This window comes from Gigantopelta aegis, chromosome 4 (genome assembly GCF_016097555.1).
Source record: "Gigantopelta aegis isolate Gae_Host chromosome 4, Gae_host_genome, whole genome shotgun sequence".
NCBI classification, from domain to species: Eukaryota; Metazoa; Mollusca; class Gastropoda; order Neomphalida; family Peltospiridae; genus Gigantopelta; species Gigantopelta aegis.
Window position 1 is genome coordinate 9854862 of NC_054702.1, and position 23189 is coordinate 9878050.

Genomic DNA, 23189 nt, shown 5'->3' on the forward strand with positions numbered 1-23189 from the left:
GAGTAACAAACGAAACGCGAATTTTAATGTACATGTAGTTTTCTTTATTTAAAAATTATTCACACTGAAATCCATGAGTGTCTTTTAAAAGTATTAATGTGAACATTTTAGGCCCATTTTGTCATTCTCTGTACCAAATTAATTTTATCATAAAGACACAAATATATTAAAATATTCATGTTTTTGTTTTTGTTCGGTATGTAATAATTTCTAAGAGGATTAAATAATATTATTATTACAAATAACCAAATTTCAAAGCCTCACTTCATTCAACTCTCCTGTGACCCGGAAAATCCTCATTTGGTGCGAGTCACCCTTCATTTACGTGTAAGTAACGCCCTTCGTCATGGAGCGTCTGATCAAACAAATAATCATACTAGGTGTAAAAAAGTTAAAGTTCATTTTGTTTAACGACACCACTAGAGTACATTGAGTTATTAATCATCGACTATTGAATATCAAATATTTGGTAATTCTGACATATAGTCTTAGAGAGGAAACCCGCTACTCTTTTTTTTTCTTTTTTTTCATTAGTAGCAAGGGATCTTTTATATGCACAATCCCACAGACAGGATAGCATATACCACGGCATTTTGGCATTTGACATACCAGTCGTGGTACAGTGGCTGGAAGAAGAAATGGCGCAATGGGTCCACTGACCGGGATCGACTGCTGGGTGTAAACGTCCATCCTATAGGCGTTGCAGGGGTTGGGGTCTTCACTGTGAGGAACAAAGTTTATAGGGGGCACGAGTCATGCTCCCATGGAACATATATTTTAAAAATGAAGAAAATTCGATTTGAGCGAAGTGTGATGGGAGTGGGTTACGGCACCGAAAACCTCTCCTTTGCACTACGGCCTACACAAAGGTGCAGTGTATTTTACACTGTCCTTGTCAGATCCTAATGCCTGCAATGATGACATGGTTCACTTTCGTTCACTTGGGACCCCTTCCCCTCCCTTCCACACACACATACACAAACAAAATTTAACAAACAAACAAGAGGAAAAAGCCCCATTTGTTTTCTGATACATGTACTCTATATCATACTCTTTTTCATACAGTTAAAACAGTCATTAGAAGAAATTTAGTTGTTGGTATAAACAACTTTCGAAGCACAAATTGCAGAAACATTACAGGCTGATGGGTGATAATACTGAAAAGGCCTATATAATGATGTAGCTTATACTGAAACTGTGTTTCGGGATACGTACCCCTGGAATGTGTTTGAATAGTATAACATATTCACGAATGCCTTCCAAGACATTTTAAATCTGTTGACTATTATTGTAAAAGGGGTCAAGTATTTTAAGCGTGGGTGGACACCCCCCCCCCCCCCCCCCAACGTCGGTTGGCCCCGAGATCCTTTTAGAAATTATTATTTTGCTGTGCCCACGTTTTCTGACCCCAATTCTGGGCGTCCTGGATTCGGTAGTTTCGTGAGACTAGTAACTTGATACTAATGGGGGCAGGCGCAGGAATTTTAGTAGGGCGGGGTTGGAATGTATCGAACTAAGTTTATAGGAGAGGGGGGAGGGTCCAGACATACTTCCCCGGAAAATGTATTGAATTTTTTTTACTTTAATAGTGAAGGGTTTCAACCCCCGAAACCCACCCCCTGCACACGCGCCTAATCACATGGAGGTTCGGCCACCGACCTCGAGATGACAGGTCCCTTTTTTCGATTGCATATTTTGAAACTACAATATACATGGATGATGGATAATAGACAAATATAGGGCCGTAGCTAGGATTTTTTGTTTTGTTAGGGAGGGGGGGGGGGGCAATTGAGTAGTTAATAGTCTAAAACTCCTTAAACGCTAGCTACGGCCCTGAAATAAGTATTCGTTTTCGATTTCTGTTTAAACGAAACCTTTGCAATTGTCCACCGCAGTCGGAGTTTTTAATTCAATATTCAATTTTCTTTTTCTAAGGCAAGGGTTGTTGTTGTTGTTTTTTTCTGCAGGATTGGTATTTCAAAGGCGGTGGTATGTGCTATCCTGTCTGTGGGAAAGTGTATATAAAAACTCCCTTGCTGCATTAGAAAAAATGTAGCGGGCTTCCTCTGATGACTATATGTGAAAATTACCAAATGTTTGACATCCAATAACCGATGATTAATGTGCTCTAGTGGTGTCGTTAAACAAATCAAACTCTTTTTCTTTTTTCTTTTTTTTGCGGTGGAATTTTTTTTTTTATTATTGCAAGAGTTCTAATCGTGGAGTTTTTCTGTCTTGCACAAACACTGGTATGGATTATCAGGGTGAATAGCCTTTCACTGCTATGGCGGATCTGAATAGGTCCCTTTTAGAATCCCCCCCCCCCCCCCCGGAATTTTAGATCCGCCCTTGATAGTAACACGGAAGAAACCTTCAGTTGTGTTTGCACTTCCTGTTGGTGTCGAGTTTGACACCACACACGATATGAAACCGTATAGTCTCAGCCATATGAATTAGTTTACGAGTTGATGATTTTATTTGAACACACTGCACACGAAGCACAACAAGGAAACATCTTTTTGAATGAAAGTTACAAAGAGCGCTGTGCATGGTGGTTCATTCATAACTAGTACATGTCCTAAATAGTCTGAACTACATTGGTGTGGTTTGGGTGTTTGTAAGGCGATTTGGAATGAGGTGGATCCCGGTGGTATTTCAAACAACAAAAGAAGACCTTTTGAAGGAACGCATAATGGAAAATCTGTAAGAAGTTATTATTGCATCTTGTACTTGTACAAATATGTTTTAATATTTTGAAGTAAATAAACAATAGATAAACATTAACACTTCTTAACATCTGTTTGTATTTCTCGAGTAAGTTACAACTAAAAAAAAAACCCAAACAAACCCCAAACAAACAAACAAAACCCAACAACACCCACAAACTAAAATTGAATTTACATTTTCCTAACGATTCCACTCAATTTAATATCGCAGCCTATACATATTCTATAACAGTACATGTATTATAAATATCAAACTCACAATCGCCTTACAATAATGTTCATATTTTCTACGAAGATATATATCATCGGTCAGTATTTTTTGCTTGTTTGCTGTAAACCCCATAAGCTATCCAATCATAAGCTATCCATCATAACGTCCTTGGTCCCGGTTGGAGCATTTCTTTCAACTCTAAGAGACATTAATTACAGTTGGCTACAAAGTTCGGCCACATTAACACAGCTCGCTTTTCTGTAGTTCAAGTCTAACAGAGCGTGTTGGTTTCTGTTACCGCTTTGTTCAAATTACCAGTACCGATCATAAGCGATTAGTAGGGTAACTGGATAACACAGTCGGGTCTAGTTCTGCACACCGTAAACCCTTCACGGTGTGTAGCTTCGCCTATACCACGTTTAAACACCGGTAACCGACCTCTTTGGTGTTGAAACACCCGTGACTGACCTCACTACCGTCGAAACACTGGCAACCGCTCTTGTTGGTGTTAAAATAACAATAACCGATGGCACTGGTTTGGAAACTCCGATAACTGATTAAATAACAATTAAAATATCGGTAACAGCTATCACAAGCGTTAAAACACCGGTAACCGATCTCACTGGATTTCAATGAATGAATGTTTAACGACACCCCAGCACGAAAAATATATCGGCTATTGGGTGTCAAACTATGGTAATGCAAATAAATAAAGTGATGATCAACATCAATATAAAAATTCAAAAACAGTGTAAAGAACTGTGCAAAAACACAAATAGCACAGACTTTTACGGACACTGAATATTACTCAAAACTTCAATTGTGTGCTGTATTGGCCATTCTCAAAGAGAATGTTACACCCCTGCACCACGGTGAGGTTACAGCACACGCAGGGGCACTGGATTTCAAATGCCGGTAACCGATGTCACTGGCGTTAAAAACACTGGTAACCTAGATCACTGAATTTAAAACACCGGTAAACGAAGTCACTGGCGTTAAAGACACCGATCTCACTTAATTTGAAATACCGGTAACCGCAATCACTGCCGTTAAAACACCGATAACCGCAATCACTGCCGTTAAAACACCGGTAACCTAGATCACTGAATTTAAAACACCGGTAAACGAAGTCACTGGCGTTAAAGACACCGATCTCACTTAATTTGAAATACCGGTAACCGCAATCACTGCCGTTAAAACACCGATAACCAATCTTACTTAATTAGAAACATCGGTAACCGACGTCACTGGCGTTGAAATACTGGTAATAGATCTTGGTAGCATTTTACTAACCACAAACCATAAACACACAGAGAGAGGGGGGGGGGGGGGGGGGAGTCAGAGAGGGAGGAGGATTGAAGACAGGATGTGTATACAAAGGAACTGGACTGTTTTATCTTTATGAGTCAATGTCAAGGTGGAAGTACGTGACAAAGCAAACATTGAAATTTACACATTCACCTTTCTGGCTCACGTTCAGCAAACACCGATTCATTCAGAACACAGACGCTGGGTAAATTCAGTGAAGTGCCCATGCTCGTCGGTGTTCACAGAAAGGCGGCGTACAAAGGGTTACTTAAAATTATGAATCTCTATAATACAAAGTATAGTTCATCAGAGGCAGATTTAGGGGATGGCATCCGGTACCGGTCTCCATTTTGGTGATGATGTTATTAATACTGCCCCTATTCATCTGTTCATATTAAGTACCAGTTTTACAGATAGCACACTTTCCCCTGCTTAGCCCCGCTTTCTAAAACTCCCGTATTAGCCCAGGTTCATAATAAAATACTAGTATAATAAATATTTAATCTGTGGGCCAAATTTATGAAGCCCGATTTTTATTAAACGCAGGTATTTATGCATTGTACATTCAGAAACGGCTGTATGATTTTTCTTGGGTGTGTGTGTGGGGGGGGGGGGGGGGGGACTCCAAAGTACACTAACATGCATGATATAGAAGAGTTTCGTGGTATTTTAAAGTTCGCAAAGGGGGTGCGCAACTCCAGCACCCTCCCCTTGTTTCCCCACCTGTATGTAGTTAAACGCGTGTAAGACAAAAACAGTCTTTGTAAATTCTTCCCCTCCACAACCCCTCACCGCCACTGTAAACCAAGCTACATTGTATAAACTGCATCTTCTGATAATCGGACATTTAAGAAAAAAAATGATAAAACTTTCATTTAGGTATCTATAGCCAATAAAACTATAACCAGCCTTTAAGCACACTTAAAGTACGCTTGTACTAAGTTGTAGCATACTGGCATTATCTTCGTTCACAACCTGTCATGCTCTTTTGCTCACCCGTGAGATATGGGCGATACGTCACAGCCATGAAATGAACAGCGCAAGCCAATGCGCCGACTGCACGCAATACGTGTATCGTAGCAACATCTATAAAAGAGCGCGCCGCCCGAGACGACGTTGTCACATACACCGAAGAGCTGTATAGACGAAGTGTGCTGTTTTTCAGTCTGAAGTCGCAACCATGTGTACCAAGATGCCTGCCGATCAATTGTTCTCGAAACTAACCGAGGCTAAGGATTGTAAATCTCTTCTGAAAAAACACCTCACCAAGGAAAGATTCGACAAGCTCAAGGACTTGAAGACCAAGTTTGGTGGAACATTAGCGGATTGCATCCAGTCAGGTAAAGGAAATAAAAACATTTCACCCTGAACCGACCTTTTTAGTCCTTACCCTCTCGCCCCAAGCACCACCTTTAGGTAACTTGATCAATGTCGTCTGACCTAGATTAACTGTCCCCCAGTTCCATCTTAACAAGTTTAAATTTTAAAATAATTTTATTAACACGATGCGGAATGTAGGATAACTTTATAGTATATAGGCTACACTTATTGAAGATAATGTGCAATAAATAGTTTGTACTGTTCATGTGTATATAAATGCACAACATGAATAGGTACCGGTATATATTTACCACAGTAGCACGTGGGTTTATCGACTGCTCGTAGTTCATATTTCAAGTGATACAGCGGCGTAAAACCTCGACATAAAAAAATAAAATTCTTTAGAGTGTGCCCAGGGAACAAGTTTTCTTTTTGTTTGGAGTTTACAAATCCTGTGTGAAATGGCAGTTCGTCCGCTGTTTGACATTTCCCGTTGCTTGTTGGATGGGCTCCAGATAAAATGATTGGTATTTGAGCGAGGAGCGGCTTCGATCCGTATATAGACAGCGTAGCAAGCAGCCGGCGCACAGTGTTCGATCTTAGTACCGTGCTAGAAATTCCTACGACCCTCTAACCAGCCGGAGGTAAATAATGACTTACACAAAACGTGGACGGGCTGTCGTTGAATCAATGATGGCTGAGAAAGTTAAACAGAACTGTCTCGATATAATGTTGCAGTTATAATACTTTTGGGTCCGGCTTTTTCGGTGACAAATATGTCTGGACATAAGCAACAAAACATACCTTGGGCTTAGTCCTAACTATAACTTGCAAGACTAGTGAGATAATGTTTTCAGGGCGAAGACATGTGAAATCCTGGCTTAAGGCTTTGCTTAAAGTAGATAATTTCCAATTTTGTAGTTGAATTGATTTGAGTGAGGAAGTGTAATGTAGGTTAATAGACCTGCGTTAACAACTACATCGATCACCCATTCAACATGTGGTGACAAATTGAACCACCCATCTGAGTTTTGAGTGTAGCACTAAGAACAATTCTAGATATGTTTTAATATCGTTATTCGTGTTGGATGTAATGTTGGATGACTACTTGCATGTTTGACATGTAAAGTTTCTAGGTGAAAATCGGGGCGATGAAAATACTCAATGCCAAACCACTTCGGAGCTCGGTCAAGTACCATCCCATGCGACATGACCCACAACACTTAAACCTAAATGGACCATCAATTCTCTCGACCCATTCCTGTGAAATAATTAAATGGATTTTGTATTTAATAAATGATGCCAAATGTTTTAGTAGATTTCTCAATGCGACGATCCCAACTTTGAACTCGAGGTCAAGGTCGCATGCTCGTACTGCACTTTTATATCACGGATGTATTTTTTAATTTTTTATTAGTGTGGCTGTAAACGTTCAAAATACTAGGTTGTATTTCAGAATCCTTTTTATTTTTTATTTTTTTTATATATAAATGTCTAAACATCCTGTATTGTGGAATTTGTTAGTCGTGCAATACTGAGAATAGCCTAATATTAAGACTTTACCCAACCGAGAATTTTTAGCTCTTTTTGGAAAGTTAGAAAATACCTATATGGTCATAATACGAACAGACGATTTTATATTTCTAAAAAGTACTTTATAAACTATACCCGTTTGATGCATTTGATCATGCAGGACCAATGGCCTTGTACTTATTGCGTACGCGACTTTCATTTGGCGTAGTAAATATTTTGTACCCTCTTCAAGTTCCTATTTCCGTCCCTGAAAAGACCATGTATTATTCGTGTATTTCATGTGAGCATAACACGTGTTGTTCGAAGGTTACATGTGGCGTTTCCTGCCGATGTCATGCGTACAGTGTCGATAACAATAACCGTGGCCCACTAATACTATGAACGAGTTGCTGATATAAATCACGGCACAAATGAACGCGAGGGGCGAGTCGTAGCCCACTTGTTAAACGCTCGGCTGATGCGCGGTCGGTCTAGGATCGATACCTGTCGGTATGCCCATTGGTCCATGTCTCGCTTCAGCCAGTGCACCACGACAGGTTTATTAAAGGCCGTGGTATGTGTAACCCTGTCTGAGATGGTACATATAATGGATACCTTGCTACTAATGGAAAAATGTAGTAGGGTTTTAGTCTTAAAACCGCCAGAATTACCAAATGTATTACGCCCCCCTCCCCCCCGCTTCCTACGCCAGTGAAACTATTGATAAAACTGGATTAGTTTGTATGAGTCTGGGGGATATGGGGGGGGGGGAGGGATTTTTGTCTCCACTTATATAAATTGTCGTCGAACGACTTATTGAGATATAACAAAAGATCTGTAGTCACGCTTGGGTGTTTCCGTATGCCCGTTTATCTACAGTGTCGTGTACCTGACGTCACGAGTACTAACCTCGTGGTTAATGACTGTCCTACGCGTCCTCTAAAATTCATTGTGTATTGGGAATGTGCCCTCTGTCTACTAAGGGAATTTTTCTGTCCCGCGTTATCCAGCAAGTTTGGACAGATAAATGTGTATATCGCGCCAGTATACACGTAGCTTCTGACTGGCAGTGTACTTTTTAAGTAGTGGTTGACAGATTTGCCTCGCAATATTCGACCTTCAACGGACCGCTTAGATCGACCCGTGCCTCCCCTTGTTGCATTTTGGGTCGACATTTTACATTGCCTTCTATCAAGTTTTATATCCAATGATCTATAAAGCAAGACACTTAATCTAGCACTTGCCACGTATACATGACTGCACATTGAACATAGGCTTTTATATGCACCATCCCACAGACAGCCCTCCCTCGCTGCTCGAGCAAATCCCTCAAAATTAAGCAAAAAACGGTAGATTTTCTGGAACAATGAGCGGTCTTGAAACATTTTCACAAGTTTTCCCCATCGTACTACCTCAAATATTAGTTGTAGTTCATATAAAAATGCGTAATTTGTTTGCAACCCTATATTGTTTGGCAGTAATGTTAATATGAATAAATGTGCAGATTCGGGCATTTTCGTTTAATTCTGGTAAAAGGTAGTCTGGCCCCCTACTAAAATGGGCGCCCGTACGTCTATGTCCATTGGTGTTGCCGTCATTCAGTTAGCTCTGTTCTTAGTTTCCATACTTGAAAAATAACTTATCACTCGAGTAAAAATACTTAAAATGATTTCAAGAGGAGCCTTAAACATTTGGAGAAGGGGAGTCGAGACATTTTCTCCTGACAAGATCAAAGTGGCCAACAGGTCAAAGGCCGTGGTGTGCTTTCCTGTCTGGGATACTATGTATGTGTGATTGTTATAAAGTTTAATACAGTAAACAAAAGTTTCATTTGTTTGGCGGCATGGCCCCTCTGTTCATTCCTCCGCCTCGCTACGCCACTACTCCCGACTGTAAAGTTGCTAGTCTGAGCGCAGATTCCCGTCGTATATCCATCCCATTGTGTCAATCAGAGCGCACCCGGTTAAGTCGGGAGTTGCGGAAATTAAACGCAATCGTCGAGTTGGCAAACTTTCTGCTGGAAGTTGGTAGCCTAGATTTAGTACGATATAACTGCATAATCTGTGTTAAATGTTGCAATATAGTCTGCCAATATAGTCTGCCTATCCTATATTATCTCGTACTGTAAAACCCACATCCTATATATCTCGTACTGTATATATCTCGTACTGTAAAACCCACAACTATAGCTTTAATACCCACACCCCCACCTTCGTTATCAATGGATATCGCCAGCTGTGGTACAACGTGATCACCTGCATGTCTGTATCACACGTCATACGTTATACTTGAACAGGTATTCAATTTTATTATAAAGCGTGATCGAATGGTTGTAATATATATATTCATGGTGACGTCGTCTGCAAGACTGAATGATAGCTTCATTGGGGAAAATACATAATTTAATTTATAATGAAGTACTTTAAATTATGCACAAATAGAATAGAAATGCCTTTCTTGACGTGAGTCGGCTTTATGGGGAAAAATACATTGAATTTTTGTTTTTGTTTTTTTAAACATGTACTTTTAAGTACAAATAGAAATTGTATGCCTTATTGTATGCCTTTTTGAAGTAAAGACTTCATAAATGACATTTGTCTGAGCGCACTAGGTGTATGTATATTGATGTTTGCTTTTATGGAAGAACCCATTACGCATGCAAAAACTCAGGACGGTGACACTGTCAAAATTATTCAATTATTCAACGCGTTTCACATTGAACTCGCCTTTCTTTACTGTAATAGGATTAGCGTTTTCAATCGACGTTAAACATATTATCGGTATATCTTGGGTCGGACAGACCTGGTAGTTTGACTGTAATATTGGTTTTTCATTGTCTATTGTCCCCGGGTTCTGGTCGTCAAGCATGCACTGTTTGTTGGTGGAGACGTTGATCTGGAATGGCTATCGCTCAGATAGTCGCCCAGAAACACGTATTCAGGCAGATCACAGAAGTAGTGTTCGTCGGGAAAGATGTACCAAAAGGCGTACGGTCAGAAGGGGGCTGCAAGGGGTGACAAGGATAAAGAAAGCGCGCAGGAGTTGTTCGACAAGTTGAAAAAGGCGACCTCTAGTGAATGCCACTCGCTACTGAAGAAACACCTGACCGAGGAGAGGTTTAAGGCTCTTAAAGATAAGAAAACGAAATTTAATGGCCGGCTGGAAGACTGCATACGATCAGGTTTGTAGTAGGAACTGCTTGTAGGTAAAGTGAAATCTGAACGACAAAACAGTTATCCGCGATCAAGGCCGTATCTCTGTACAGTGCAGTGTCTAATGGGGATTTAGCAAAATAGTGGTCGATTCCATGAATCACTATAGTGCCTCGTCTATAGGACAGCCACTGCTGAGATCCTTTACTGGAGATTCTATCCTGATCTTGGACACATCCGTCGAGAAATTGAGGATGTGTCCAAGACGGGCGTGCTTGAACATTTAGAGACTGTAAACACGTGAAAAATGGTTGATTAATTAAAGGATTTTTATCGGCTCATGGGGCCACTACAGACTTCTCTCTAAAATCTGTCAACTCCTGGCCTAGACGGACAGCCCAGGTAGCTTAGGAGTGTCCTGGATAGTGTACTTGAACCCAATTCTAAACACTATACATATTCGTCAAAAGTAACCCAATGGAGGTGTGGGGGGGGGGGGGGGGGGGGGGGGAGAGAGAGAGATTGGGGTTCTTGAATATTTTAATGGCGACAGGTCCCCTGGTCCCTCCCCTGGATTCGCCTCTGCGTGTTGAATTTGATTACTGGTGTGTAGGAATCATTGTCGAGCTTTTTTTCCCGTAAAGATTTTTTTTCCCGTAAAGATTAAGTACATAGTCATTGATTTTTCTCGTTTTCATAGCGCGAGTTAAGACTAGCCTTTTGGATCAAGTGCAAAATATTGCTTTTCGAGTACATGTGTATGGGAATATTGCTGTTGAAGGCGGCGACGTGTGAAATTTGAGTACGTGTGAACATTCTTAAATGTTAGTTTATGTAGCATTAATGTGTATATTTGTGCTCATTTTTTCTTTTCATTAAATTTCAATTTCAATATTTCAGTTACATAATTATATATTTTTATGGTATGGCGTGTCTGTTCGTAAACCTTTAGTTTCTGGACCATATCTTTTCAGTTCATATAGGACCATGAAAACTTGCATGCCATGAAAACTTGCATGCCATGAAAACTTGCATGCAAGTACAACTTGGGGTTGGCTGTGTGTCGCGTACCATAACTAGGTCACCGCGATCTACATGTACTTGTGACGGTTAATCATTTACCTACTAGTATTTTTTGAGGGTTTGAGAGTAGGTGTGGGGTGGGGGTGCAGATGGCTACATGTAATGGCAGTTTTTGTTTCTGTGCGCGCCGCTTATGTGGGGAAATACTGCTGTTAATAACCATAGAATAGTTTTGGGTTTTTTTATGCGTTGATATTCCGCGCCCGCATCTCGTCAAAATTTTCACATGAGACTGCTAAGCTTTAAGGGCACTATCCCAAGTTTTCCTCGCACGGGACCGGCCTCGGTGGCGTCGTGGTTAGGCCATCGGTCTACAGGCTGGTAGGTACTGGGTTCGGATCCCAGTCGAGGCATGGGATTTTTAATCCAGATACCGACTCCAAACCCTGAGTGCTCCGCAAGGCTCAATGGGTAGGTGGTGTAAACTACTTGCACCGACCAGTGATCCATAACTGGTTCACAAAGGCCATGGTTTGTGCTATCCTGCCTGTGGGAAGCGCAAATAAAAGATCCCTTGCTGCTAATCGGAAAGAGTAGCCCATGTAGTGGCGACAGCGGGTTTCCTCTCAAAATCTGGTCTTAACCATATGTCTGACGCCATATAACCGTAAATAAAATGTGTTGAGTGCGTCGTTAAATAAAAACTCTTTCTTTCTTTCCTAGCACGGGCGTAGGAAGGTGCCAAAAAGTGGGACATGCATATATACTGAACAAAAAAAGAAACTTCCGATTTGTACATATAGTATTTGTGTTACAGAATTCATTGTGTAATGAAATTATATAGGTAGTATTAGCCTTGAGCTGTATTATCAGGATTCATGAATTTTATCGATTATTTTTGCACTGTTAATCGTCGACAACGTGAAATTCAATTTGCACGTGCATCCATGGTTCGACATGTCCCGTGTAGTATTCGGTCAATTTGTTTTACTGGTCTTACTGACATTGTTGTCAAGTGAACGAAAACGCTTCAAAATTTGTAAAAAGAAATTAACGTTTTTTTACATTGTAGAATTTTTAGTATGCCAAGAATACCCAATAATTTACGCGAACGGGCGATTGGCATGCTTGATGCTGGCATGTCGACAGAAGACGTTGCAAGGCATGTTGGGAGTTCTAGTCGAGCGATACGAAATCTTCGCGTAAGATTTCGAACGACAGGAAGCATCAACGACTTGACACGTCGTGGACGTCTGCGTGTTACAACGCGTGGTCAAGACCGCTATATCATGAACACGCATTTGCGCAATCGATTCCAAACTGCTGCTGCTGCTACTGCTGCTAACACACCTGGGCTTCATAATAACCGAATCAGTGGGCAAACTGTTCGTAATCGTCTGCGGGAGAAGATTTACATGCACGACGTCCTTACGTCGGATGCGTTTTAACGCAACGTTATCGTCTTAATTGGGCACGTGTACACACTCGTTAGATACGGCGACGCTGGAATACCGTTCTTTTTTCGGATGAATCCAGATTTTCTTTACAACGTGGTGATGACGGGGTGCGCGTCTACCGTAGGAGAAATGAACGCTATGCTGACTGTTGTGTTCTTGAACGAGATCGTTTCGGGGGTGGGGTTTGTCATGGTCTGGGCAGCCATTGCCCATGGTTTCGTTCACCACTAGTCGTCATGGATGGCAATTTAAATGCTCAACGTTACCGCGATGACATTCTCGTTCATCACGTCATTCCTCTCTTCCATAACAACGCCAACATCTCCATTTTTCAGCATAATACCACCTCTCATACAGCTAGACACTGTAAATTTTCTTAGGACAAATAACATTGATTTCATTGATGACTGGCCCGCTAAAAGTCCTGATCTCAACCCCATCGAGCATGTCTGGACAGACGATTGAGGCGTCGTCCCAACCCACCCGCTAACGTAAACGAACTTCGTCAAGCGCTCATTCAGGAATGGAACAATATTCCACAGGCAGAAATCAACACTTTAGTCAATTCTATGCGCCTGCGATGCATTGCAGTGGTCAATTCAAGAGGTGGTCATACCCGTTAAATGGGTGGGTTTTTTGGGGTTTTTTTAACCCCTACCACACTTGGTCAAAATTCCTCCCAGTTTGTTAACCTATGGCCATGATTTTTGCACTAAACGATGCATCATGGAACACTCTTTAAACGCATATATAACAATTACACCCCCTGTTTGTTTTCATCAAGTTATGTTCAAGCAAAGTTAGCGGAAGTTTGTTATTTTAAGTATATATATATATTGATAAACACCACATACATACATGTAAAAATATACTGTTAAAAATAGAGGAACGAAGAATTATAAAATGAAATGAGATGTGAAACTCAAAAAGTGCACTTTGCGTTAATGTTCCCACTAAAAGAGCATGAAAAAAACAACCCGATTGTTTTGATCGCAAAGCACACGACGTGATGTTGCACGTGCGACGGGAGCGATTTGAAACTGAACACTTAGTTTGTGTACGTATGTTGTGCACACACGGTGACGTGTTCTTTCTTGTTCTGGAACACTAAATCATAACCTTGCTGTCATTCTTTACAACATTGTGTAACTTTCAACAATTTGACAGGAACGTCTCGAGGCTGAAGGCATGCTCCAAGTTGGCACGGCCTAGCGAATTGTGGTCCCTAGACTTACGAGTCGGCCATTAGCCGATTGTGGGTCCGATATGGCCTCAGATTACAGTTATCTTCCCATTTGGTTGTCCAAAATCCGGAAGTTTCACCGCGCAAGTAGTCTGCTGTTTGACTGTGATTATTTCATGGCAGACAGCTATGAAGTGGCAACTGTTTGACTGAAGTGACAGGGGATAGCATGTAGTTTGTAAACATGTGTAACTTGTTGACATTGAAGACTTGTTTGTGGTAATTCCGGCCCATGCAAAAGTAGTGCTTTTTGTGTAAAATGGGTGTACTCCGGCCTGGTTTAGAGGGTGTGTCTGTTTAAACCAATATGCTGGGAGAAAGAGCTGGACAACAGGGGTTGTCCTTTTCAGGGTATGTGTCCCCCATGCAGGCAAAGGTACATACAAAACTTCACGGGCCTGCTGATATTAATAAAAATGTTATAGCCACTAAGGCTATATAGAAACATATAGCGAAATTAATTGTGGTCTGAGGCCATATCATCAAACCAGAAATGTGGATGATCCTCCTCGTTCAGGACGGCCAAGGGCCACAACTCCGGTTCAAGACCGCTTCATTTGGACTTACACGCTTAGGCCTATTAGAGACCCTGCCTTATGTTTTCAAAACATTTTAGAAATTAAAGCTAAAAACTACAAACTAAAGTATGCCAGAGGGTAATCAGTTTTCGGCTCTCTTGCCCGGTGTTTATTGAATGCCCGACGCTTATTATAGGAAATACGGTATTGAAAACGTATCTCCTCTGGACCTACACACTTACTATCCTAGCTATAATTAATGCCAGTCCCTTGTCACATGAGTGCTTGTTTTACCATTAATTATTACAATTGATAAAAAAAAAATACATCTGTTATACTGTTGTATTTCAATATCCCCCAACTTATTTTGAACATTATATATATAAAATAAAAAAAACCCACCGCTGTTCTTACAAAGAGGGGGGCACACCCCCTTGCCCCCACCCTACTTTCTACACCAGTGTCGGTGCTTCACTTTCATAAATTTGTTTTACTTGCTGGCCGGTGTTTGCACTGTCCTGAACTGGCTGAAGGTTATTGACTCCGCTCTGTGTGACGTTGCAGTGTCTCGTTTCCGTTCATAAACTGTTGTCTGAACATTATGCGCTGCGATTAGATTGTATCGCGGTTAAGCATCGATTGAAATGTATTTCCCGGTGTGAGGTTTAACAAGGTATTAAGACTTTTGATTGTTTCACGCCAAAGCATTTGTTCCCATGCCATTCTGTAGCAGAGTAACAGCGAACGGTAGCGCGCTTTTATTTTGTTGCACAAGTAGCAACCCAATAAACGCATACGTATGTTTCGGTTGCTACTCTACGCAACGCCATAGGTCTATATTCAGCTAGCATTCTAAGACATAACAAGTTCATTCTTGTTCAAGTGCTTTGAAAAATCAAATAACAAAAATGTTCGAGCTTGTGTGCGTGTGTCCGTTTGTACTCATGCGCCTGTGTGGTCGAGATGGTTTTCAAATTAAAGAAACCAATGGGTAACCAGTCTGAGAACGTTATCAATGACGTCATAAGATGGTTTTTAACTGCTAATATTAGCGGTTTGGCATTTTTTAGAAGTTTTCTTGTTTTATCAAACAAAATGGCAACGGGCAAAAAGGCGGCAGCACCCAAAAAAGACACTGTAGATGAGCTTTGGGGTAAACTGAAAAAAGGTTCCAATTGTCATTCTCTATTGAAAAAACATTTGACCCAGCAAAGGTTTGATAAATTGAAAGGTTTGAAAACCAAGTTTGGTGGCACGCTTGCCGATTGCATTCGATCAGGTAAGATATTAGCATTTATGCTATTAAATCAATAAAGAAACTAGCATTCAACGTATTGTATTTTTCAATAACTATGGTCAATCAAATAGGCAAATTATTGTAAATTTGAATGATTTATCCCCCCCCCCCCCCCCCCAAAAGAATTGTTTTATTAAAATAACTGGGCATTGTATGTATACAGTATGTGGGTGTAAAAGTTAAAGGGTTTAAACCCTCCCCACACCCCCTAAAAAAAAGTTTTATTTGTAACTGCGAGCATAAGCAAGCTTTTCTAAAGCATATCAATAGGCCTATTTATAAATCGGCAGAACTTGTTATTTAAATGGCTACCTTTTGATCTACACTACAAATGAGCACTAAACTAAAACTGCCCTATGTTGCAAGATGGTGTGTCAGACTACTGTAGCATGCATCAGTAGTAAATATTAACTTATGTAACAGTTTTGGTGAGTGAAATGTTTAGTGGTAGCTTACAGCAAACACTTTCCAAGACTAGACTTTCAGTCTTTTGTCAAAACAAAATGTACTTTTAAATTTTTATAAAATTATTTAAAATATACTGAGGCAAATTACAAAATGGGAGTCGTCAAGAACCAATATTATCGGACAACTTTTAGGAAAACTATAATAACAATTGATGTGTTGCAATCTTGTTATAATTGAGCAAATGAATGGTTATACGTAATGGTAAAATTGTTTGGTTAAAAAATAAAAATTCTGTTTATAAATATGTAAACAGATATTCAGAAAGATGTTAAAAGGACCATATATTTTTGGCAAGTATCTGTAAAGAGAATTTTTGCCACAAGACTGACAATCACAAGACTTCAGTAACTAGATAGCAGTATACTTGAACATGAATATTTCTTAAAATTAAGTTTTCTTTCAAATAATCTTTGAAAATCGTAGAAAAACGGTATTAAGAAATGTGCTACATTTAAGGGGGTTTCCTGTCAAAATTGCCAAATGTTTGATATCCACAGGCATCAAAATAAGTCGGTTCCGGTTACCGGGAAATTCTTTTACGGTTTCATTCTCGACAAATTTCAACGAACAGTTTGGGTTTCTAAACGTAAACCAGGCAATGCATATCGGACTTCCACATTTCATTTTCTCGTAAGGAATTGCATCGATGTTCATACACTTGTGCAATTACAAGCAATTATAGTAAAACCGCTTCACATTTCGTTTTCTCGTACGAAATTGCACCAATGTTCATGCAGATATAATTTCAGAATGTCTGCGTTAAAAATAGTAACAGGAATTCAGTTCTAACTTTCATATAGTTGTAACCTTTAGGTTACCAGGCTATATTTTGTGGTAACCTGTAAATGGTTTACCAGAATGTTTATTTCGATGCCTGCATCCAATAGCCGATTATTAAATCAATATGCTCTAGTGGTGTCGTTAAACAAAACAAACTTCTTTTGCCCTTGGTCTGGTCTCTAAAATATTTCCAGGGTCTGCCCTTGATAATTTCTAACTCTGGAATGCGATCCCAAAACATATTCCTAAATTGGGTACCTGTGTATGTTTTTGTGATAAGGCTGAAATTTTTCTTTTACTTGTTTCCTATTACATGCTGGAAAAATATAGGGTAGGTAGGTAGGTAGGACATTTTTTTTATTTTGGAAAATAATTTATTTATGGATATTAAATAAAGGTGTTGACTACTGGTATCCAAAATAACCTCTGCATGTATAGAAATGCATTATGCAAAGCAACAATATCATTCATCAGTGTTTTTCCTAGAAATGAAGTAAGGTATGGTAAAGTGACGTTTTGGGGGCATTTTATATTTCATGTGCAGTTTTAAATATAAGGGCTTTTTTTCCCCATTATACAATTTTTAAAAGGACAAAAACCTTAAGGCAATTTTATTTTCTATATCTATTTCATAACTTAATTAAAAAAGGAAATATGTAGTACTATCCACATAGGTGTTTAAAGGCTTCTTTTTACATGGGCAACTTATAAATTTATAAAAGATAAAGGCAAGGCATTTTGATTTTGAAGGGAGAGTACATACAAAAGACCCCTTGCTGTTTAATAATAGGCAGAAGGTTTACTCTCGTACTAACACTTAACTTCTATACTGGTCCAGGACAGACTTGGTTGAACCTTAATTGGATAGAAACCAGTAAATAAGTTAACAATTTTTTTTAATGAAAACTGAAAAGAAGGGTTCTATATTTATAATAACATTTAAAAAAAAAAATTGTGAATATTATCTTTCCTAGTGTATCGAAGAAATGGTAAGACTTACCAATTTTATAATTTGCAAGTTTAGTTTTATTCTGTATGCATCCAGTATTAAAGTACACACTTGGTTTGAAGCAGTCAATTGGTCCAATGAAGAGAAATGCAGAACAAATGCTCAGGATGCTCAAACGAATGTTGAAAAGTAAAGTTTGTTTTATTTAACGACGCCACTAGAGCACATTGATTTCTATCTTTAATATCGACTATTGGACGTCAAACACATGGTCATTCTGACATTGTTTTTAGCGGAAACCCGCGAAGTTCCCAGTGACCACTTAAAAAAAAATATCGAAACGCATCGAGATCTTACGGACATATTTAATCATTTGATTTGGCAGTAAAATCCATCAGTATCAGTAAACATTCCCTCCCCTAGTTTATCAGAAGGTCACTAAATTTCTACACAGCCAGTTTGTTGCTGGAGTAAATCATTAAATATAGTTATTATTATTATTATTAATCGGAACATCTCGCTATGCTAGATGTAGAATAAATCGGAAAAGGTCGCATATATTCGTGAAAACAATTTTCCGACGCTTCGCCCGATATCTCACGAAAGTTACCGAACTTCTATTTGAAGGGAAGTAACTCCATCAATCAATTGTAGAAGAAAACATTTCGTGGCTAACGGGTCGCCAATAAAACTAAATTTGCGACAGTAAAACCACTGATATACGTCCGCAAATCGAAAAACACAGTAGGGTTATCCCCTAAATGACACCAAATTAGTGCTTGTGATAGTTTTGGAATGTTTTCGTGAAAATCGTTACATTAAAAAAGAAAAATTGGATATACAAAAAGTTTTAGGGTCGGCAGGTTCAAATTAGGGTCAGTCGGGTAACCGGAAACAACAATATTTTATGATATGCCTAAAGACTATTTTTTGGATGTATTAATTTGGACAACTGGTGTTGGTATTTCTGTTTGCAACCCACAATCCAAAAATACAGTATATTGAAAATGTACAATTCCAGTGTAATCCCCAAATTCAGTGTTTATTTTGTGATATACTATTTTCAGGATGCATCAATTTGGACAGTGGTGTTGGTATTTATGCCTGCGACCCAGAAGCCTACACAACATTCGCTCTGGTTTTGGATGAGGTGATCAAGGACTACCACAAGGTTGACAAACTCGATCACCCGGAACCAGACTTCGGTGATACAAGCAAACTGGGATTCGGCGACCTTGATCCATCGGGCAATATGATCGTGTCCACGCGAGTGCGTATTGGGCGCAGTCATGACAGCTATGGCTTTCCACCCGTCCTCACCAAGGAGGTAAGTTCTTGGAGCGCTAAACAAGATTAACCCTATTGTTTTTTTCAGTGTAGCCAGGCCATACGAGTGGTTCCATTGTATGGTTATCGATGCTATTTGGCAAGGGATGAACAATATCTTAACATTGGTATACCCATATAATAGATTGGCTAATAAACTAACAAGTGAAGCTAATCGGGAGCTGAGTTTGGAAATTTGACCAATTAAATGAAGGCTTAAAATGATGGCGTCAGGCAGCAAATGCTGCTCAAAATAAACAATATGATTTCTGACGATTGGTGGGGCAAGATAGCCCAGTGGTATGTTATCCTGTCTGTGGGGTGGGGCGGGGCATAGAAGATTCTTTCTAATGAAAAAATGTAACATGTTTCCTCTCTAAACTTAAATTACCAAATATTTGACATCCAATAGATTAATAAATCCAATTTATTAATCTTAGTTTCAGAAGTAATGTTTGCTTTCTATCTTAGGCTTGCTTTGCATTAATGCGATTCCATGCCTGATTTGATCATGCGACTCCATATCTACATTTTTGCAATTTGTGCAACTACACACAATTTGGACAACCATTATATTTTTTACTTGCCGCAGAAAATCTTCCCTCATCAGGCAAAATGGACAGTGTTCATTTGGAATGCTATTTTATTTACAAACGGTCATTGTGTCGTTTCAGGACCGGGTTAACATGGAGAAGGACACTGTGAAGGCTCTGAACACCCTGACCGGTGATCTCAAGGGGAAGTATTACCCTCTGGAGGGGATGACCGCCGAGACCCAGAAGCAGCTGACCGATGACCACTTCCTGTTCAATGACCACGACAGGTTCCTGCGCGAGGCCCACGGTTACCAAGACTGGCCCACCGGCCGCGGGATCTACTTCTCGGACGACAAAAAGTTCCTCACCTGGGTGAACGAGGAGGACCACCTCCGGTTCATCTCCATGCAGAGTGGAGGAAACCTCGGAGAAGTCTACACCAGGCTCGTAAACGTACGTAGGCCATTTCTTTATTATACTGTTCTGGTGAGGTCTACACCAGGCTTGTAAACATCCTTATACTGTGAGGTCTGCACCAGGACTCGTGCTTATAACACTTGTGCAGTCTCAAGTTGCACTATTCTCGACATAAGTCATTTTTATTTAACACAATTGTGTTTTAAGCAGCCTTTTAAAATTTGTTTTTTAATATCTGTATTGAAACATGTATGCTTCTATTTAAGAACTGCTGAAGACATCCAGCAAAAAAATATTAAATTGTAATTATATACATAATTAACACTTATCGGTAGAAAAATTTCGCAAAGTGATGTAATTACCCATGTTTACCAAAATAAATCTAAAAACTGAAATTATTTAAAAAGTTAAATGCAAAATTTCAACACTTTATTACAACATACATGTAGTTACATTTCTAATTTGATATATAAATATTCCCCCTGGAATGTTTTTTTCAATAAGTAGCAATGGGGCTAATGGATTGTATCATTTGTTTGGCATTATAGAAACATTTTATACCATATGTTGCTTTTAGCATTATTTTTGAAACCTCATTTAATAAGATTTTGATTTAATTGATAAATTGTGGCATTATTATAATTTACTGTTAGTCTTGAGACTATTATACATATTCAGAAATGCATTTCAGTTTATTTTAATCTAATTACAGCTTTACATTCCATTGATTTTAAAGGTGATGTTTGAGGTTGTGCTTAATTTAGCTTATTTTCGGCATTCTTTACCCCGCCTTGGTGCAATGTAAAGCCCTGGCATGAACGCGGAGTTGGCGAGTCCATTGATAATGAATATTGATTGAGAGGACTTGCCATTGTGGACAACCACAATCCAAACATGATTTTAATTTGAAAATAACATGTGAATATTAATTATAATAATGCACCCAATGTTAATAGCAATGTTTGTGTTTAGGCTGTCAATCAGTTACAAAAGAGTGGTCTGCAGTTTGCCAAGCGCAAAGGTCTTGGATACCTGACATTCTGTCCCAGCAACCTGGGAACCACACTGCGGGCGTCGGTCCACATCAAGATCCCCAAACTAGCAGCAACTCCAGACTTCAAGGCATTCTGTGACAAACTCAACATTCAGGCTAGAGGTAAGCAGAAAGATTATTGTAGAAAAGTCCTACAAACTTAGTTTTTGAAAAACCCAGGAGTTGGGGGGGGGGGGGGGGGGGGGGGGTGTTGCATGTGCTTAAAATATTAAGGAGGGTTGAGGGGTGGGGGGGTGAGTGGTTTGTTCAAGAGATACTCAGTATTGAATTTACAGGTGCAGAGGTGCTGTTACACTGTCCTCAAAACAGTCTGCTATATTAATTATTGGCAGAAATGTGTTGAAAGAACAACACCATGCTTACCATATATATATATATATATATATATATATATATATATATATATATATATAAATATATAGATAAATAGATAAATAGATAGATAAATAGAAAAATAAATAGAAATAGAAATAGTCTACACAACTCCTAGTTTTTGTAGATTACTACTTGAAACAATTGAGAAAGTACTGAACCGTTAGCAGCATTTCACCTAACAATGTCAGTTATTTTGTATAGCAGCTCGCATTTAATGAGTCGTTTAGTAAATTCAAAATATTGAAATGTTTTTAGATATTTTTTGTGAGTTGACCTCTGTAGTACAAACATTTTCTTTTTAAATTAGTAAAACAAATAGTTCTTTCTGTAACCCCGAAAACCCACCCCGTTTAATTTTTCTTAACACCCAACCATAACAATTGCATATAGCCAGTAATGTACAAGGGTTTGATCACCATCCTGGAATGTGCATTGCTAATGTGCTACATCACTAAGCAAATTTCTACATTGTTTTTTTCTTTATTTTGCAGGAATCCATGGTGAGCACACTGAAAGTGTTGGCGGAGTGTACGACATTTCCAACAAGCGTCGTCTTGGCCTGACAGAGTTCGAAGCAGTCCAGGAAATGCGAAAGGGAGTCGAAGCTGTGATCACTGAGGAAAAGAAACTTGCTGGAAATTGAACTGATATGTTTGCAGTATTCAGTTGTACAGCAGACTTGTAAATATTCCACGTACCGAAACCCGTTTTTAAAAATTAATTGGGAATTTGATTTCACCAGAGATGTCCAGACAAAAAGCACTGAAGATTCTCAACTTGTTAACAGACTTTTTGAATTCGGTTAACCACGTGTTCAACATTCGTCTGGTGATTATGACAACAAAATTGTTTTCCCAGTCATACTCTAGTTTGTGTGGATACAGATGTGTGCTTAGTGTTAATATTTTCACCCAATTCCCAGGATAACCTGTGATATAGGATTCAGTTATCGCACCAAGCCGCTGTTTTCAAAACCAATAAAAAAAAAAAATGCAGATTTATTTGCCTGATTTTGTTTTTTATTCATAATATAAAATATTAGATGCTAGAAGCAAGTCTTTGTGACAACGAATGTGGATGGGGAAGGACTTTCCTTTGGCACTGTCACTAACCCTAACCCTAACTATTTATAAGTATTAAAATGTTATAATGTTCTTTATACATGACAGTGCCAAAGGAAAGATAACAAGGTTGGTGAGGTAGCATTCATTACCATCGAGAACAAATAGTTTTGTTTCCAAATGTTTATTTTTTTTTGGTCGGTACCAATTTTCATATTTGTGTTGTATAGTACAGGTGAATACCCTTGTCTGAAAATGCTGTTGGGAGTTGTAAAATCATTGGTATGACCCATATTGATGCTAACTGATGGACAATACCAGTTAAAATCAGTTTGTACTATTGTGTAGCTGACCCTTAAAAAAAAAAAAAAAAATAAGACCTTGCTTATCAAGAGCATTTACTATTAATGCGGTGCAAAACTAAAACTTATTTTCATAAATTTTAGCCATAGTCTG

General features: G+C 39.1%; 1 protein-coding gene across 2 annotated transcripts; it reads left to right on the forward strand.

Annotated features, from left to right (window-relative positions):
* The first annotated feature begins 5364 nt into the window (after positions 1-5364).
* Positions 5365-22673, forward strand: LOC121372642 (arginine kinase Oct f 2-like). Of its 2 annotated transcripts, none has more exons than XM_041499084.1 (5): positions 5365-5585; positions 19032-19291; positions 19965-20279; positions 21216-21399; positions 22164-22673. In XM_041499084.1, exons 1-5 carry the CDS (start codon positions 5426-5428, stop codon positions 22313-22315), a joined length of 1071 nt encoding a protein of 356 aa, XP_041355018.1. In that variant the 5' UTR covers positions 5365-5425; the 3' UTR covers positions 22316-22673. The 2 variants fall into 2 exon arrangements, with proteins under 2 accessions (XP_041355018.1, XP_041355017.1); XM_041499083.1 differs by lacking the exon at positions 5365-5585 and adding an exon at positions 10036-10258.
* Positions 22674-23189: the final 516 nt, after the last annotated feature.

Bases quoted from the DNA above. Each gene is read 5' to 3' on its own strand.
- LOC121372642 (XM_041499083.1), top strand. From the start codon at position 10,051: ATGTACCAAAAGGCGTACGGTCAGAAGGGGGCTGCAAGGGGTGACAAG. The intron at 19,292-19,964 runs GTAAGTTCTTGG...GTGTCGTTTCAG, and splicing joins CACCCGTCCTCACCAAGGAG to GACCGGGTTAACATGGAGAA. The intron at 20,280-21,215 runs GTACGTAGGCCA...GTTTGTGTTTAG, and splicing joins TCTACACCAGGCTCGTAAAC to GCTGTCAATCAGTTACAAAA.